This window comes from Dermacentor variabilis, chromosome 2 (genome assembly GCF_050947875.1).
Source record: "Dermacentor variabilis isolate Ectoservices chromosome 2, ASM5094787v1, whole genome shotgun sequence".
NCBI lineage: Eukaryota > Metazoa > Arthropoda > Arachnida > Ixodida > Ixodidae > Dermacentor > Dermacentor variabilis.
The window spans coordinates 213595456-213616133 of record NC_134569.1 but is presented as its reverse complement, the minus strand read 5'-3'; the positions used below and the strand labels follow the sequence as shown (position 1 = coordinate 213616133).

General features: G+C 44.0%; 1 protein-coding gene across 10 annotated transcripts in view; it reads left to right on the top strand.

Annotated features, from left to right (window-relative positions):
• Positions 1 to 16929, top strand: part of LOC142573093 (uncharacterized) — a 30588-nt gene extending 13659 nt beyond the window's left edge. For 5 of the 10 annotated variants that reach the window (XR_012826217.1, XR_012826214.1, XR_012826218.1 and 2 more), the window contains one exon: positions 1790 to 3303. Coding sequence is in view for 1 of the 10 variants with exons in the window: in XM_075682605.1 (XP_075538720.1) it covers positions 1790 to 2063 (274 nt within the window). In the remaining 9 variants the exon portion in view is untranslated. Of the gene's footprint in view, positions 1 to 1789; positions 3304 to 6084; positions 13003 to 16263 lie in introns of those variants that run through there. The other 5 variants (XR_012826213.1, XM_075682609.1, XM_075682611.1 and 2 more) reach the window with 3 other exon arrangements.
• Positions 16930 to 20678: the final 3749 nt, after the last annotated feature.

Here is a 20678-nt window from a genome sequence, read left to right as displayed (position 1 = left end):
AAAGGAATGCACCCTGAGGAGCCGCCAACGGCTCCTTAAATACACTGTCCTCCCGAAATCCCTAGGTGAGGGAAAACGGCAGTTCACCGCCGACTAATTCGGAGCGTCCAAAGTCATCGTAACCAACCCGCCTTTGAGGGGGAGGGTTTATGCACTCACTTCTGCACAGGTTGCACTGACCACACCAAGGTGAGAGGGTTTTCGCAGACACTGTGCTTGACCCGAGCAGGCGCCTCTTTATTCCAGAGTTGACCCTGCAGTCAGTGGCCGCCGCATCTGTCCATTGATTGATGCGTGAGACGGGTTCTAAGCTGCCTGAGACGGCACCGCAAAATATCTTCCAGGAGCTCCCCTGCTCCAAGCAGACCTTGACGGTGAACACACTAACAATACTTGCTCCGTCCACTGTGTCTAGCCATCTCGGCACCCTTCCGTTGGAAACGAGGCGCATTGTCCTCCTTACAAAACCAGTCGCCGCCACAGCCATGGTAGCGCCGATGGGCTGGGGACTGATGTCTGGTCGTCCTTTCAAAGCGAGTCGTCACAGCAGACCTGGTGGCGCCTTTCCGTCGGTCCCTTCCTCGAAGATCGCCAGCACCTGCTGGTCGAACGTAGTAACACAGGATACCCGTCAACGTCAAGAAAGTTTTGGTTCGTAGGTAACATGAGCAGAGAATTTGAGGGCAGGGTCGACAACACAGCTTCACCTCCAGAAGCTGTGGTGCCTAGTTTTTTGGCTGCATCCAGGAGGCAATAGGCGGCGAGGAGAAGCGACAGGCCTTGGGTGTACGAGACTAATGGCATTGAGATGAGGGCGAGTGGCTGTAGCGAAGGTTCGGAGGTGGGGCATCAGCGGCAGTGGGTTCTAGGCGGGTGGCATAGGGAACAGTAGGTCCAAAGGTGCAGGAATAAGCGCAGGCGTATGTCCGAGGAGGTGGTGGCCATTGGTTGCGGCAGTGACAAGCGACGTGGTCGATGCGACAGCAGTGGAAGCAGATCGGCTTGTCATCAGGGGTACGCCATTTGGACGGGTTGCGATATGTGGCAGAAAAAGAGTGCCGGGGATGAGGAGGGCCGCTGGAGAACGAGGGAACGCTGGGTTGAGACGTGCAACACACGGAGTTCAGACCCATGTTCTCAAATTCCTGTCTGACGACGGCCTGAATCCTGGCAATTGTGGTTGCTGGCGGGTCGGGAGGTGTTGCAGAGAAGGCTGGCCAACAGGTGGCCTCGAGCTGGCGGCGAACAATACGGGTTCGGTCATCACAGGTGGTCGCCTGATGTGGTCGACCCTCACATGTCGACGTAGCAGCAGTGTTGGGTAGCTGCGTGATGTGGTGTGTGATACGGCGGCTTTTAGCTTGTTCAAGGCGACGGTATTAATTTGTCATGGCGCCGATAGGAAAGACGTTGCCGAAAACAAGAAAATTGAAAGCGTCGTAGGCGATGCCTTTTAGCCACCTTATCTGCTTCAGACATAGTATGGTGGGCTTTGTGGCAAAGAGCCAAGACGTCTAGGATGTATCAAACGTATGGCTCTGTAGATGTCTGGTCACGAGGCGCAAGAGCCTTTCTCGCGGCAACCTTGCACCCAGTCGCTAAACAGTTCTCGTAGCTTTACTTTGAAACTGTCCCAGCTTATTATCTCGTCATGCGTTCAGAGTCGCATGCGTGGGGTGCCACCGAGATAAAAGATTACATTAGCAAGCATAATTGTTGGATTTCACCTGTTATTAGCACTGGCGCATTCATAGAGCTTGAGCCAATCATCAACGTCCTGTCCCTCCAGGCCACAGAAGAGACCAGGGTCACGATGTTGGGCAACCATGACGATAAGAGCAGTCGGACAAGCTGAAGCCATTGCAGATGCGGTCTCGTCAATGGGAGGTACGGTGACAAGCTCGATGTACCGACCACTTTGGAGTGCCGTGACGAGGACGGGGATCGCTAACCTCCACCAGAATGTTGCACAGACACAGACGAAATACACAGATGAAAGAGGCTATTTACATGCTATTTACACTGGAGCCAGACAGCCAGGCCGACACTCGCTCACGCCATGAGCCCAGACACACTTCATCTCTTCCTCGCGGCGGCTCATCTCTTGAGCATCTCTCGATGAGATCGTAATAATATGAATGTCTGTACTACATAGTGTGGTGTGTAGTGTGTGACACTGTGCAGCAGATGGAGAGAGACAATAAGCAGACGAGAAAGAATGTGCGCGCAGAGGCGAATTCCGTACTGGATGGAAGACAACGTTGAAGAGCGTCCGGCACGTGAGCACGCAGCACAAGAAAAAAAAATGAAAATGCATCCAATCAGAAGAAAACACAGAGCTTCCAGGGGCCAATCAGGAAACGAAAAATCGACGAGAGCAGCAGAAAAGCGAGGTGCGCTGGCAGAAGGGAGAGTTCTAGGAAGCGACGCCAAGAGAAGGTCGGTTACCGGACTGGGAGTTCAAGACCGACCGGCAGGTTGCGGACCCGAGCCACCAGGACTTCACCCAACTGGGACCTCCTGCCAACCCGTTCCTGGGCTTCACCACTCTACCCGATCGTGAACGGCTGCTCGAAACCGGCGAGTTTCTGCGCCCATGAGCAGAACGAGAGCAGTCGGGCTATGGGCCCGAGTTCTACGCCCAGCTGCCTGGCCAGAACGCCATCACCATCTGCCGCCGCCTGCCTTCCCTCTTCAAACCGGAGCCACCACACTCTGGTCGCCTGTTCATCCACCAATCCCATCGACATTGTGGTGAGACATTACATTCTTTTCTGTTTTTCAAATCCCCTTCACCAATGAGAAATTTCGCAGCATCCCCCCTTCAAGTATTTATTGAAGAAAACTTTCAATCAAGAATTCATTCATGCTGATGTAATTATGCAATGAATTACACAACTTCATTCAACTTGCTTGAACAATGAATAAAGAAATTAAATGGAAATCATTAGTCGGTTGGACTACACCTTAACGTGCAACATAATTGGTGAATGCATATCCATAATTTATTTCCTTCCATGTCAATTCATTGCTCTGAGAAATTTTCTAATTTTTTTTGTGCTTGCATTACTATGACCACAGCTAAAGTAATGCAAGGTGGCAAATTATTCACTGCTGCCAAAAATTAAAAAAAATTTTTTTTTTTTTTGCCACTTGTCGGCAGCAATGCAAGTGGAAAACTGCTTAGCAAGATTTGTATCTAGCAAATACGTATGCAGTTGGCATCTTCATAACAACAGAGAGGTGGATCATGCTACACTGAGGCTGAAGGGCTAACAGGACAAACCTAGCTGAGCTAGACAAGGGTGGACCAGTGCATGGCACTGGCTCAGGTCAGGCCAGGGAAAAGTGTCCATGCAGTGCTCTACTTTTATGCACTGTTTTCAAGTACTGAAATTTCATCCTTAAAATATTTCTAGGTATTGCAAGCATACTATGCTCTTCTATATCCATCACAGCTGCCTCTCATTTTCACAACTACCTAAGCTTTATAGCTCAGAATAGCTTTAAAAATAAGGTATACTGAAGCGTAATGTTTTGTTTACGTGTTCCTGTCGTATGTTGAAAGGCAGCGTTTTGGTTGCAAGGTGACTTTCAGTTGTGTTTTGCCTCGGCACCATGACCATGACGTATTGTCAAAAATTCATTCAACATGAGAGATAGCAGTTGATGCCATAACGTCACGCTTACTTTTTAAGTAGCCGGAACACATTTTTACACAAGATGAATTCGCTCAAGGCGCACGATCACCAGGTCACTACAGATGTTGGTAAAGCACTATTTATTTCACACAACTGTTGCACCTTCCTTGCAACTGTTGCATCTTCCTTTCCTTAAATTCTTTTCTTTTTCACACGGAAGGGGTGGTTTGCATAAAATTAAAATATCCGGATACACAAAAATACGGAGCAGTAAAGGTAAAGCGGCAGATGAGCAATATTCTCACACCAACGTAGTGACAAATGAGCTGCTGCAAATGCTTCTTAACAGTCATGCTTTAACGGTGCGAGTGGTGCCTGCATTATGTTTAGAAAAAATTTACGATGCACTACCGAGGTTTTGCTTCGTTTAACATGTTAAAGGTAAACAGCGGGACTCCGCTGTTATACTCTGCGTCGTCGCAAACTACTGAAAGGCGTCACAACGCATCTACAGCGCGTAAATGGATAAAGTAAGGCTATCAAAAGCTCGCCTTAAATGCAAATCGGAGCGCCGAACCTACGCGTCCTGTTGGAAAGACGAAGCGAGTGCTCTTCAAAACGCAATAAACAACGGCCACACATCGATTTATCAATAAAGATCGTTATAAAACGATTCTGTGTACTGGCGGTGCAAGAAATACTAGCTGTTTGAAGAATTTAAACCATTTAAACTGGGACTGAATCCTTCAATGACACGGACGTCCTGCAACAAACCAATAGAATAACTTATAACTTCCGAGCACTGAGAACAAGATTAACGCTTACAAAAAAAAAAAGAAAGATTGGCTTTGCTAGTTTCTGTTTCGGTTTCTGATGCATGAAGCGCCACCTGCTTCCTGAAAAAAGTGCCATGGCAGCTTCCTGTTTACTTTTCGAAGTTGGCGTAACTAACGCAGCTGAGTGTGGCTGAGTCTCGAAGCTTTCGTGTGCCGTTATGCATAACGCAATCTCATTGAATAGATGCTGTGAGTATTTGTGGAGCCTCTAGAAAGTCCTGCATCGATACGTGTGTGTCTTTGTATACGCGCCATCTCTGGAGGTAAGCAAACCCTCTCAGCCAGCTTGCGCAGACCTTCGTTGCAAGGGCAATATTTGTAATTTAATACATGCTTTATCGGTATACGGCTGCATCTGACCGCCACTTTCTTATAGGCCTGATGAAAAGTGGTATTGAAACCACTACATGGGTACTACCGTAACCGTAATCTCTACCGTAATCTACCGTAATCTTAACCTGCGTTTTCATTTGCTTCAGTTCTAGTTCGATTTCAAAACAAAATCCCATTAGTTGGTACTCATCGTACATTATATGCTTAGCATGTTGGCTTCGCCCGATTTGTCCAGAATAATATATATATCATCGCCTTATAACAGACACGTCGGTATCGGAGAAGCTCGCAGGTGGGTGTGCCGTTTTTACTGCCTAAAGTACGTATGAACGACGTAGATAATGACACCTAGTGATTCCTAAATAACCTAGAGTAAAGAAATGCTGTGTTGCTGCGAAATTTTAGTAATAAAGCAAAGATACGCCTGAAATGTTTTTCAGTGAAGTATTCGTGCACATACTTGGGGACGTATTCTGAAACGTTCCACTTCGGCGATAGTTTGCCTAGGCAACAATTTCGCCTTCAGGCGCGCGCTGAGATGCTAAAATTGCATAACAAAATACAAATTGCATAGCAAAATACAGTGGTGACTACCAGCTGATGCTTTTTGCGGGAATTACCAATATATGTAGCAATCAAAATGCAAGAAAAAGTAGCAACAGAAGAAAAAAAATTAAACACCTGTGAGTTTATTCAACCATACACTTGTGCATATATATGTGCTCACAGGTAGTTCTAGCTTTCTTTTATTGTGTGCGTGTTTTGCTGCACTACCCAGATACCATTCCATGATGACCGACCAACAAGCCCATATTGACACCCTTGTCAATTTCATTTCTAGTACAACAGGCTTTTTTCAATATGTTCCTCGGGATTTTGGGCATACTGTTGCCCTCATTGCCACGGCTGCTAGCAGCACGTGTGTCCTAAGGTTCCGTATTCATAACAAGCAGCTTCCACAGGATATAAAATCGTTGTTTACTGGTTTCGTGCTATTCGAATGTCGGTCACGGAAAAAGAATTTTGAAGATTGTATGTGCTAAACGACTTCAGCAGGCATGTCTCCACAGAGATTACCTCAGCGTGCAGATGTTTGATCAGTATGAGCTGTGCGTCGCAAGGAATCTTCTGTGGAGGCACCTGCACTTAGCTGATCAGGCCACCAAGTTCCTTTGGCAACCTCAAATAAAACTACTACGGGCTCACGTGGACAAGAATTGACAGAAAGCAACAAGTGATGTCTACGTTTCTGAAGGTTTCATCCTTCCCAACAGTGTGTGCAAAGTTCTTGGCCTCAGTCCAAAATTTGCCCAAGCTACCAGCTGGACTAAACCGGAACTTCCCTGTCCATCATAAGTAAAGTGTCCAGAAGAGCCCCGCAAGAAGATGGTGTGAGGATGAACTCGGAAGGTTTAGATGCCCTGTTACGATGTAAGCCCCAACCTTCTAAGTTACCTGTAAAATGTGTAGTGTTACCTGAAGAATAATTCATTGTGTGTTATACCAGCTGACAAAGAGGGTGGTTTTGCAGTTTTTTCCTTTAAATGTTTCTTGGAAAAAGCCAGTCAAGCAATTTCTGCAGTGTTGAATGAGCGCAAGCATGTATCACTTATGAAAGCAGCAGCGAAACCAAGTGAAATTTACAGAAAGTTTAATCTCGATAAACTAAGGAAAAGTTCAGAGATGTAATTTTTAGTAAGTGCACAAGGAGGATGTTCCTTTTCAGGTCATAATTTTCAAAAGGAGTACCTGGCAGAAGCAAGCTGCCCTGTACCTGGTTTCAAAGCTGAACGTTAGATTGATGACCAGTTTCTTGTAAAAGGTTCTGACAAATCCTTGATTTTGTTAGGTTTCACGGTAAAAAGGGCTTCAAGGCCTTCTCAGCTAAGGTCAGAGAATTATATTATTCTATCCTGCTCAATGACCTTATTCAATGTGTCGAGGATTGTATTGACAAATATGGTGCCGTAAGGCTTTCACAGGAAGCAGGTTGTTTCAGTAGAAGGGTATTTAGAATTATGGTGTTTTTACATGTCGTCAACATTTGCACAGTGGAACAATAGGCTGCATCTGCAGAAGAAAGGCATTTGCATAGGGTTGTGTCTGGCTCCTGTCTTTAGCAACCTATATTTAGCACAATTAGATAGGCACATATATGACCACCTCACGGAACTAACAGTTTTTCAGCGAGCTTTTAGATTTGTCAACAATTTTTTAGTGTATCTGGATTTCCCTAGTAATAGTTTTCTAGAAAAATGTCCTGATGTCTAAGATTTTTTGCGAGTGTTTGAGACCTCTTGAAGTGCAATACGTTTCAGTTTCTTGACTTTCAGTTCATCTCTACTGATAGTAGGACTTGCTGGGCTTACAGTCCATGAGCTAAGAAACCCCTTCTCCAATTTCGTTCAGCCCATTTGAATTTGGTGAATAGGGGCATAACTAACTAATAGGGATGGCTTTCTGCCCACTGCTGCGCATGTGGATGTAGGCCGAAATTCAAAACATGTTTTATCGTTGCAAAACACAGAGACCATGTTACACGTGAGATAATCAAAGCGGGAGAAATTCTACGTTTACAGAATGGTTGAATCAGCACCCCTCTATTGCTCTCACTGACGAGGAGATCAGACACCTCGGGCTATCACCACGTTGAATTTTGTGTGGCTTTGTCGTGGCGTTCTAAATATGGTTGGTGGGCTATTGTGTGACTATAAATAGCGATGCTTTCTGAAAAGAAAATAAACAGTTGGAAGTTCAGCACTCCGTTCTCTCTTCTATCCCTTCTGGTGGCTTTGCGCTGTTAACCTGAGTTTGAAGCATAATTTATCAACAAGCCCAATCTTAAACCCTTCGTAACTAACATGTGTTTCAAAAATATCCTGATGAAAACCAGTTTCCAGCAACAGGCTGCAAGTCTTAAGGAGGCTGGTTACCCTAACCATGTGTTGGTGTCAATGGCAGAAAGGCTGCTCAAACAGGAACGTTCGAGACGATGCCTCCGTGCAAATGCAAGAGCTAGCAGCCGTGACCAGGTGAAAACCGCTGTGATTCCGTATATACACCAGATATCACATAGCCTGAAAAAGATAGGAAGCCAAGGTAACGTGCGGGTGTTTTTTCAGCTCCAAATAAGCTAAGCACCTTGTGTAAAACCACTAACCCAATAAGGACAAAAAAGCCGGTTTGCGGTAGAATCGCAAAGATGAGTTCGTCGGATGCGCTGTAGGAGTGGTCTATCATATTCCACTGTCATGCGGTAGATGCTACATAGGCCAAACCGGAAGATGCATTAATGAGCACTTAAGAGAGCACAGAAATATAGTGTATCAGGTGATGATTTTCTTGCTTTGCATTGCAATACATGTCCATGTCGCCCTCTTCTAAATGACACCGCTGTTATATACAGGGATAAGCACAAGTGTGTAAAATTAATAGTAGAAACTGGGCAAATCCTCTCGGCCGCTGACCAATGTATCAGCGAACTATCACTATCATTGTCCGTGAGAAAGTTAGATTATTTGCGCATGCCATGAAAGTTGACTGCATTTGCAATGGATCATTTAGGTTTCTTGGTGTTTTCTTGTTGTACCGGTTTTAGACAGTGGTGGCTCTACTCATGAGCCATATATACAATCGACTTCCATTAATTTGATCACCTCTCTGGGGTTTTACTTGCCAAAACCAGTTCTGATTATGAGGCATGCCCGTTAATTGATCCTGACGGGACCATTGAGACTGGTTGAATTGAACAAAAGGCATAAAAGAACATTGAAACATGCCATTGCTTCACTTTACAGTATTTGCCTTTAAAATTAACTTTGGCCGCGTTTCAGTTTAGCGCTACACCTGCAACCATCAACAGCTACCAACTCGCCTAGTTTACTACTTTTCTTAATTTTAGCTTCACTGCAATACAGCCATGTTATGCATAGAACCATACCAAGCAGGGAAAGATGCCATTGTTGCAAGACAGCACGTGTTCCCTAGTTTACGTACATGCACATGTGCAGTCTCCAGTCACAGTATGAGCACCAAGACGCCTAATAGGTGTATGGGCAGGCCTTCAGAGTTTGATATATTCACACTCTTTTGTTGGCTTTTAACATCTCCTCGGCTTATCGCAGTTTTTTCAACTTACTGCCTTCCTTTTTGCTAGCTTTCCCAAAACACATGATTGTTTTCCACTTCTCTGTGCACGGCACATTTACTTAAAGAACACATACTAGGCCTCATTAATGGTCTCATATACGAGACATGCATGGAAGGTGAAAAAAGGACTGAAATCACCACTGAAACGTAAGAAACAGCTCTGAATGGCTGCCAGTATGCTTATTAGGTGGCTAGGTGCTCCTACTGTGACAGGAGACTGCATGCCTGTATAATCAAGGAACACGTGCTATGTCCTGTGACAGTGGCCCTTTTCCATTCTTGGTATGCTTCACCACAGTAAGTTGCATATGCTTCAGCGCTTAACACAGCTGTATTTGGGCGAATCTGACCAGTGAGGTTCGAATTATCTGACGAAGGCCAATTTTGAGATTGAAATAACAGAAGTTTGGGCTAACAGAAACATATTTCATTAAATAAAAAATCAACAAAACTTTACTTAAAAGGGGTGACTGACTACTTCTATATCATTAATATATATTAAAAATGACAAGAGGCCAAGCATGCTGCTTTGAGGAACACTGGAAGTAACTAGCACTTCATGGGAAGGGCAATCGCTTATGCTGACAAATTGTTTGTGCTTAGTTAAGTATGCAGAGATTCAGCCAATTAAGTATGGCAGAAGATTTGTGATTTCGAGCTTCTCAATTAGTTTTGAGTGTCAAACAAGCTCAAATGCTTTTCTGTCTGCAATACAGGAATATAGCATCAATCTGGCCAGGTTTATCAAGAATGCTAGCAAATGCTTGCATGTATAAACCCGTGATCCAACTTCCAATAAATCGTTGAAAGTACCACTTGTGTGTGGTCTCTTCTCTCGTCTGTCTTGTGTATGGTTTCTGCGCTAAGCACTAAAAAAATGTTGTACCAACAATGTTAAAAGTCCACCCTTGCAATGTAAAGTTTCTTTTTTTTTTTCAAAAATATTCCACACTTCTCTGAAATGTGAACATATTTGTTATTCAATATTCAATAGGTCAGTTTCGTCAAATATCCATATTTAATTCTATCCAGAAATATCAGAATATGAAAACCCCTACTACACATGGGCCTTGAGTGGAGCAGTATGGCCTTAAATGCGTGTAATCAATGCTACTTACAGGGGACACAAGAGGTGAGTCTGGGGTTTTATGTGCAAAAACCACGACATGATTATGAGACACACAATAGTGGGGGACTCCGGATTAATTTTGACCACCTGGAATTCTTCAATGTGCACTCAATGCATGGTAAACAGGTGTTCTTGCATTTCTTCCCCGTGGAAATGCAGCTGCTGCAGTCGGAATTTGATTCCGCGCCCTTGGGATTAGCAGCACACAATGCCAAAGGCATTATGGCGGGTTTTGAAACTCGAGAGGTGGAAAAGAAACCGCGGAAAGCTTTAGAAGAGATGTTTTTTAGATTGTTTGACACATGTAATGCCAGTCACAACCAGGCTTCTGGTCAACTGATAAGTTTGTAAATGAGAGTGACTGAAAGGTAATAGTATCTGCCGCACCAAGAGGACATCAGGAACATGTTCACATTGTCCAAATGATAATTTTTACAGCCTCAATTGAGAAAACAAATCTGTTGGTTGCCTAAAGGCGAGGCATCCCTACTGCGCGACTAGAAATTACTAAGCAAAGCAAAAAAGTACCTGCTCTATATGTCCACTCAGGAACTGCAGTTCCCTTTGAGAATGGTCACCACATGCACCTGACTTTCTCCCTAAAGATTCTAGTGTGTGTAATTATTGACAGAAAGGAAGATTTGATAACTTCTAATTGCGTGTTCTCCAATTGAATACAAGTCCAAATGGTCAACAACTATTTGATTTACATTTGACATTTTGAACATTCGCACAGCACAAGCCATACTCGAGAAGAACACCATCAGTGCAGATTGTGAAACACCTGACGAGTAGGGAAAAGAAAGCTTCGTTTTCAGGGCTCTGAAATTATTTTGAGTTTTGTGCAAGTGCACCGTCAGTAGCGTACCTTCTGGTGATCATCAAGGGTTCAGCATTTAATATATCTGCTCTTACCAACACTAACAATACGAGACATTCCTCTAACAATTCTTTCCTTCCTCAAATAAACACTAATTGTCAATGTTTACTGCTCTTTTATGGTGATTAAACACTAAATTAAACCACCCCCTATTAAAGCCTGCCGCACAACATTAACATTCAAGAGAGATATGAAGAAATATTTACTATCGACACTACTGGCTACAGACTCATTACTACGAACATATATTATATACAAATTTATTTTACCACTTTCAGTGCTTCTGTACTTGCCTAATGTATCGCTTTTATTCTCTATATCCCATTGTCTTTATTTTTTCCTTCCATATTTTTAGAAATTTTAAGTTTTTTGTCGCACAATATATATTTCACTTGTACTTTGCATATTGTAAGCATATTTTTGTTTCTAATTATCTCGTACATTAACCCTGTGTTCTTTGATATGTGTCATCCCTATGTTTCCATAACGTGCCAATTACTACATTTTTATTTATTCATACACATAATCTATTTCATTTGCTTGCATTTGTAAGCACCTTCCTTGTATTTGATTACTTGCTTCATTAACTTCGTGTATTCTGATGTGTATCACTGCTATGTTGCCATAATGTATTCATTACTATATTAACTACTAATAGGTCCCACTGACAGTTTTTGTAACTCTGGGACCTCCATCTGTACTAATGATGAATGATGAAATAAAATTTAGGTATTCGGCATAAATTGTGTAATTATTGGGTATTAAACATCACCATTGCTAGATGTCACAGCGGCACCACTTCCCAGGTTTTGAGCCACCTCTAGTAGAACGAACAAGTGATCTTTTTTCATGAAGTGTATTGGCTTCCCACATGACATCATTAAGAATACGCAAAGCAAGCCTCCTCATTAAGCTTATTTTTAGTAGGATATGAAGGCACAGTAATTGATGTACCTGTAAAAGTAAACACACTAATGTAAGACATGTAGATGTTTCTTGAGTCCAATGGTAGACTTGCCTGAGATAGCAGATTGTCTGCCACTGTTGTCTACACACATACTATTGACTAAGAAAGTTTACGGACCACGGGATCTCAGAAAACGCTAAATATCCGAGCAGCCTTTAAAAGTAGCCAGTAAAACCGTACATCACAATGTTCGCATATACTAGTAGAGGCTGGAAATGGGAATACCAGGCTTCGTTTTGAGGCTGCGGAGATATTCAGCTTTTTGTGAGATCCCTCCATTCGTTAACTTTTTGGGTCGATAGTACATTTGTATGTGTGTGGTAGGGAAGGTATGAATTAGAAAGTTTCCCCAAAAAATCAGGGCTTTGCTATAGATGTGCCAGGCTGTAGATGTGCAGGCAAAAAGTGAAAAAGAATGCAATAATGTTTAACAATAGCACAGTGACAACAGCAACCAAAGCAAAGCAGCAGAGGGGTACATGTGGTGGCAGAAACTTGCACTGTATCTATTGCACTTATATTCTTGTACTGCAGGTGAGTGCAGAGAGTAAGTTACCGCGACTGCACACTGTACAAAACATAAGCGCTCTATGTAAACTTCGTTTTGAGGCCTTCATCACCACAATAACAAAAAAAAGCTGCATCTCTAAGTGACACAGGAACACACTAGGTTCAAGTAAACTGCAAGTAGCCAACACTACTGTCATTGTACGATGTTGTGTCCAATGAGGCAGGACATAGCCAAGGCCACATAGAATAAAAGTGACATTGGAGAGGAAAGGCTTTAGAGGAGGGTAATTTTTAACCACTTGCAGCTCTTTATATAGCATGGTGACATGAAGCTTTTTTGAGTAACCATTCGAGGAGAGATACTGTGTACGTGTAGGTAACACACAACTAAAATAGTTTCAGGGACCCTTTGGGTGATGAGGTTAACATTTAGTCTTTTTTTCTTTATGCACCCACAAGGTTCTGTTACACATGTACAGTTTTTCCGTGAACATTTTTTTTCCTTATCAATTTGTGTTGTACCTGTTTTTTCACCAATAAACTTCCAGTTGTGAATAGGTGCTCGTGTGTGTTCCTTACTTTCCTTGTACGATTTTGTTCTGTTTTCTTTAACTTCAGTCTTTCCTCAGCGGCAATGCTGATGTCATTGTTATTGATTTCTAGTGCTTTAAGCTAATATGGCCAGTCCTACACAATAGAGAAAAAGTGAAATAAAGAAATGCGCAAGATATGCAGGCTGGGATGTGAAGTGATTGCTTACGATGGGGCAGGGTGGACACCTTAGGGAATGATGGCTGGAACAATGTTATAATTATTTTCTTTTTCACACTTTCTCATTGGTCTCAGCAGCATTCTGCTTACATTATCATCAGCAGGTCTACCAGTAAATGATAAACAAATTCTGACATTATACCAGCTAATAACTGCCTTGCTCAAGATGGACAACTGAGCTATTTCATGATAGGAGTGTTTGAAAACTTGCATCAATACTGACTGAACGAAATGCTATTTTGCTTCAGCTACCTAGAAAGAACTAGCATTATTGGGGTTGATCTCTTGATATGTCTTATGGTAAATGAATGGAGGTGCATTTGCCCATTTAGAATGAGAATAGTGGAAATTAATGGGACATTGAAAAGACACTTCAATATTCCGACGGTTGTTACAATTATGAAGGGGATGACAGTTCCCGTAGCATTACTGTTCTGCTTACCATTTAAAAGTTACCAGCTTACTGCTGTGGTTTGGACATTAAACTCTACATTCGACCTCACATTGGGTGTTGTTGTTGCACCTGCCTTGAACCCCACCCTTTCCATGCATATGAGGTGTGTTGAAAAAGAAACCGAACTTTTGCTATAACAGCTTTGCTGCTTATGGTACATCTTCAGTGCTGTCCCCTTCAAAGTAGTCCCCTCTACTGGCAATGCACTCTTCCCATCTTTTCTTCCATTTTTTGGAAAGCCTCCTGGAATGCAATTTCTGGAATGGCATGCAGGTCTCTTCTCGCATTGTCCTGGATCTCCTCTAGGATTTGGAAAGGGTCTAGGTCCGGAGAATATGGTGGGTGGGGCACAAAAGGAGTGTGATGTTTCGCTAAGTAGCTGCAGACAAGGAGCCACATGTGAGCCAGGGCATTGTCATGATGCAACATTCAAGCCTGATTTTCCCACAATTCAGGCCTCCTACTGCACACACAATCTCTCAAACATGTTAGGGTTCCCTGGCAAACTTCTTTGTTTACCATCTAACCATGTGGCACAAATTCCTGATGGGCAATGCCTTTGCAGTCAAAAAACACAACCAACATCACTTTCATTTTTGACCGACTCATGCGTGCTTTTTTTGGACGAACAGAACCTTTGGCCACCCACTGCGACGACTGCACTTTCGTTTCAACATTGTAGGCATAAACCCATGTCTCATCGCCTGTTATGATGTTCTTAAGAAAGTTTTCATCGTCATTGGCAGCGGCAAGCATTTCCTGGCTTATTTCAACACGGGTCTGCTTCTGTGCACCAGACAACAAACGTGGCACAAATTTTGCACTGACACGACGCATCCCAAGTTTGTCACTCAAAATTTCATGACATGATCCTACGCTAATACCCACGTCATCAGCGGCTTTTCAAACAGTCAAACAACGATTTCCACGAATCATAATTCGAACTCTCTCGATGTGGTCATCATCTGTGGATGTGGAAGGTTGTCCAGGCTTGGGATCGTTACCGACCAACATTCTTCCCTCTTCAAAACGCTTGAACCAATCATAGCACTGCGTGCGACTCATATAGTCCTCCCCGTATGCTTGGCTAAGCAACTGAAATGTCTCTGTGAAAGTTTTCCCAAGTTTATAGCAGAACTTCACACACACACACTGTTCTTCCAATTCCTTCATTGTCACTTTGGCACCAATCCGAAGAGCAGCTTGTTCATGTGCTCACTTCAGCGGCTGTAGCTCGCCAAATAACAGCCAGAGCGAAACGCGGCGAATGGCAGTTTGTTGTCTAAACCTGCCGCTACATGCGCTCAGTAGCCGCAGCGCGCTCCCTCTGCTGATTGACACGCTATTTCAAAAGTTCGGTTTCTTTTTGAACCCACCTTGTATATATTACTGTACACACACACACACACACAAAAACCTTGAGTCGTAAGTGAGCACTGTGTCTGTCCCCTTTCCTTTTCCAATCAGTTGACACTGTTTTTGTTCTAAATACCTTCTAGGTAGTAGGCCATCAAGAAACTGTCTTGAAAGTGCCCTATATTATCTGTGTTGTAGAGTCCAGTTTGTCAGTCCACCTAAATTTAGCATTGTTTATAAATTCTGCTTAAGTGCTTCAAGATTTTATGTATTCTGTACACTTCTGCAGGTCAACACGACCACATATTTCATGTAAGTAAAAGTTACTATGCAGAAAATGCTTGTTTTATTTGAAGACTAAGCAGTTTAAGTGATAATGCATGTCCTGACTAGGTAAAGTTAATGGAAAGTGACCAAACATATTTTTCATGAAAGAAAGGCTATGTATATGTACTACAGGTAATACAAACCTCTATTTGCATGCCGCTGCTATAGCTCCCATGACCAGTGTGACTTGCTTTCTGTAAGCAGTACAGGCTGTACAGAGCTGTCAAGTCAGCTAGTCTTTAGCCTATCTAGCTTGCTTTCCTGGTGCTTTCATGTATACAAACCAGAAGGCCGCCTTCTACAGCATTATGCTGAAGATTATAAACGGTTGCCTGACACTTTGCCTTGCAATGTTCACAGGCATTCGGCTTACCAGGAGGCATCATTTGTGTTGGCAACAGTAGGTGAGAGGTAAATAAAAAGTAAAGTACACATTAATTTAAAAGCCTTCATCTTCACTACATTGTGCAACATGATGCCTTTCCAAAGGAATGTAGCCAGTGCCATCTGCAAGCACATTGCTCACCAGCTGCAGTGGCTTCATATCGACACAGGTGACACGCAAAGACATCATTGTGCTTGAAGTGAGGTGCATGTAAAGCACCACAATCCAATAAAACTGCTCATCTTTTATACATGTACTGCGTTTTTGCTCCCACTTTGAGGATGACATGATGAGCCTGAATGCCATCAGCCATCCCATACAAAAACTGTCCCAACTTTCATTCAAATGACTCAACCTAACTGTGATAGGCTAGCAATTTTCTTGTTTGGATATGCTGTTCAGTTTGTGCATGTTATAGTGCAGGCATACCACCAATTGAGTTAAGCATTGTGAAAATCAAGTACACTACATTGCCTGCTTAAGCACATGAACATTAAGCAACAAAATCTTTTTCTGCTCATGCAGTGACCTACAGCTGCAAAGGAAGACACAAAGACAGTGCAGACGTGTAGGTAATATCAAGTTTTGATGCAGACATAGTAAGCTGTGGTGAAGAATGAAGTGTAATCTGTGTTTCCACTTCTGCATGAATTTTGTGGAATAAACCATTGCAAAATGAATGTGTGGCATCAGCAACAGATAGCCAGGCACCATCACAAAAAGAAGCAAAATAATGCTGGGGAGTGGTTGTCGAAAGTTGCAGGTTCTGGAGGAGAGAGACAAAAGGACAAGACTGCATCGATCAATTGGACATGACTGAAGGCATGCACGGTATGTCGAGCAAGAAGCGGATAGAAGGAGTATTAAGGAAACGCATGAAGGAGAAGTCTGACAGTGTGTGAAGGCAAGAGCATCACATAAAAAGAAAAATTTGAAGAAAGTAGCAAATGAATAAGGAGATCGGATGCCAAGGAGCAAGCATTTTCTGCTAGAAATGTTATTGCTCTCCTGTTCGCCACATAAGCATTGCGGATTAAACGAAGTCTCACTGTTTCGTGCAATGCGTTTGTCACTGGCTGACCACAAATGAATCGCTGTGTAATGAGCATTAAAAATTTCTTTTCAGCTCCTACTTTGTGATTGATGAGCCGGCTGTGTTTATATAGGTGCGGATCCACCTGCAGAGGGTCATCACTGAATTGCATTTTTTTTACAGGAGCGTGGACGCCTGCATAAATAGTGTTTTTTGACTGACTGCACATGTTACCAGGCTTTTTATCAATCTTTTAAATCACCCACACAAGCGTACGTTATGCTCTTCATTTAGTACAGAGGGTTAAACATCGAAAAAATGATGCAGCTCAAATAGGTTGAACGTGTATGCGTTTTCTATCCGCAGTGACGGACAACATGGCTCGAGCGTTGCATAATACCGTTTGCCTAAAGCCAGCTTCGAAGCCAGCAATGAAGCATGCGCATTGTATTGCGGCAAAGTATACCAAGAGTGAAAGCGGCCACTATGATATACGTGCCCACTTGCCGTCACGTCTCCTGCCGCAGTACAAGCACGGAGACGCCGAACAAGTGTACTGGCAGGCATTCAGAGTATTTCGCATGCGGTTGTAGCGATCTGAGCCCTTGTTTCGTCCACACAGAGCGCCCCGTATATGAGCTAGACATCGTAACAGCCGGGATTATTCAACGATCTACGGCTCAGATTGCATGGCGACGCAAGTACACACATACACATACAGAGTACAAAATTTTTATTCCCACGAATCTCCAAGTGTGTTGTATGCTCAGTTACATTAAGAACTAATGCATCGGCACGGCAGTTAATTCATAAACTGTTTCCGTTCCCGCAATTCCCCTGCAGTGTGTGGTATGCTGACCTTGATCAACGACGCTAATGAACAATGCATCGGCACGACGTAATGCTTTGCCACTAAAGTCATCCGAGAAGACACCTCACTTCCAAACGTATCCCCTTGCGACTACAAAATTTAATATGCTACCGTCGCAACAAAATAGCAACAAACTCACCTCGGACGCGGCTTTTTCGCCTTGCCGGTCACGCATCCTGTCGATTCTCTGCAGCAAGCTCGGCTAGGGACAAACGGAGCAAACGGTTTTCTTCCCCGTAGTACCTAAATGACGAGAAATTTTGAGCACCTAAAGTCCCCACATTTCTCTCTCGCAACCACTGCTCCTCGCGCGTGCGCAGAAAGAGCGGTGAAATCCAATTTCGATGTGCTCGTGGAAGTGGCTACTATGCGTCAGTCAAGCTGGTGCTGAACAAATCCGGTCCGCGCCTAGTACGGCCAGACTGGAGCATATGAGTTCGAGCGCGCCCTCAAGCCTTGTCGTGCACGAAGCTAACGCTGCACATACGCACTGCAGTTGCACGTAGCTGCGGTCTGCTACGTACGCTACGTAGCGTAGATACCGTGGCCGCCGCGACGAGTCCGTTGGCTTAGTTGGCTGAGCGCGCTGCGGCTCGCTAACCTCATGCCCCGCAATTTTCCAAAAGATCTGTCCGCCACCCCTCTCTCCCCGGCGTTTCCTCGTCCACGCCTCCTGTCGCCCCAGCTTCCTCCGCTCCCCCATTAATTGGCCAATCTGTATCACGTGGAAGCATGCGTCGCGCTTTTGTATATTTTTTTTTCTTTCCAACGCGCTCCGGCCGCCATTGCTGGCCCAGTGCTACGAAAGTTCGCGCAGACGGATTAATCGCGGGCGGTAGCGGGATCAAATCGCGACCGCGGCGACCACATTTTCGACAGGGGCGATATAAAACACGCCAGTTTCCCGTCCAGTGAGGGCACGTTAAAGAACTCCAGCTGGTCAAAATTAATTCGGAGTCCCCCATTACGGCGTGCCTATAATCAGATCGTGGTTTTGGCGCGTAAAACCCAAGAATTAATTTTTTTTTGTCTCTGTCTTTTGTGCCTTGAGCGTTCCAGCTAAAGCAACACTGCTTCCCTGCGAAAACTTACAACGCAAAAGAATACAGAAGCACGTAGTATACACATATAAAATAAGCACTTCAATAAAAGTGTTGCTGATGCTAATGTGGGAGGGGGATAATTATTTTCGGAACATCTGTCCAGTTGTCCCAACAAGTTCGTTCTTGCTATCAAATTCCAATTACTTGCACTGTAATAAATAAATAGAAAAACGATTTCATGTGCTGGTACGTTGTTCAAATTATCCATACCGTCTACGTGTGAAAACGTCGCTCATGGCTGCCACTACCCGTGCATGAGCTACACACATCTGCAAAAGGTGCGGAGCAGAAGCGGCCCTGTTGCTAGGCATTGCTGGCCCCAGACAGTTGGCATCTCTCACGCGCCGGCCGAACAAAAGTATCCTGCAGGTACGTAAATGAACCAACGAAACCACGTGCACATACCTTCACGCAGTCAAAACCTAAAACTGAGGCAATTATGCGCGTTTGAGCACACCGTGCGCATGCGTTGTGTTTCAGCAACACGAACGCTCAACGTTCTCAACACGAACGCTCTGGGGTAGGACCCCCCTCGAACCCCCAGAATCCTGACTACGCCCGTGGCTCAAACAGCTCGAAAGTTCGCGTGCATACACGCGGTACCTTCCAACAAAAAGCGATGCAATATTTTTCAGCATGCACATGAAGTTTTCTCGCCGGGGCCGGAAGGCAAGAAATGTTTTAAAGGGTGTTTTAAAAAAAAGCTTCATAGACGGGAGGTGAATAATTATGTGAGCGCATTTTGGCTGCCGAAACCTGCCAATTAACGATCGTCGCCAAGCGAACTGTCCTGCTTGCAGTTACGTCAGTGACCGTTAACAGAGTGTCATTTGTCACTAACTGTCGTCCACAGCGGCGGCACGTTTTTGATATATGAGGTGCAGACACGTCGGTTTAAACGCATTCCAAATGTTCGCATACGCACATTTTATGCAGTGCTTATTTTTACGATTTATTCATACCGCAGACTTACCAGCTGCTACGTAGCAGCAAGTCTTCAAGTGGAAAAAGATTAAAGATGGACGGGCCTCTAGAACAAATTTATTTCGTACAAGGGAATGAATGACCAATGGCTGCAAGCAGGCACAAGGGCAAGCGTGCTGGTTCTTGGAGTCTTGGGGGCAGAATTCAAAGCAACTGGAAAGGAAAAAAGTCATTAAGAGTAACAATAGGTTATTTTTGTTACACTAGTCCCATCAAGACGGCAGATTTCCTAACGAATGATTCCCACTTTGCAAACCCTAATATGAGAACACATGTTTCTTGACCTCTTCGTACTACTCAGGTCAATTTACCATAACACAGCGCTTATTAAAAATACAGGCAGAATTTTACATTCCTCGTGTCGACTAAGGCCGATCGAACCAGCAAGATGCTGCGGGCGGTAAATGCTGAAGCTATCACAAGCTGTCTCATAAGCAGGCGCGCGCGAGGTTTTCGCTTACCACATAACAATGAACACTAGCACATCAATCAACGTTAGATGAAAATTAAAATGCCGAAAAAAAAACTAAAAAAAAGAACAGAGGAGAGAAAAGCCAGCGCGCAACGGGCAAACTGTATCTGCTAGCATTTACTGTGTTTTGAACATGCTGTTATAGACCAGCGTAGTCAGAATAATCGTAGAAGCAACACGGCGAATTGGGTGAGCTGGTAGGTTAACAATTCTTGGCGTATATGTGCAGCGCGACACAGACGTGTTCCTCCTTTGTCTCGCGTCTGTGTCGCGCTGCACAAATGCGCGAAAAAAATGCGCAAGTGAACAACCTCCCATGCCAGGCGTACGCATCTCCGCGTTAACAGGGGTGTTACTCGAGATAATGTTGCTTTATTGTAAATAGGGCGAACGCACGTCGCATATGCTGGTCCCTTTCAGAGCCGGCCGGTCTCGGTCCATACGCAGTAAGCCATAACAGTCGCCGGCGCACGTCTG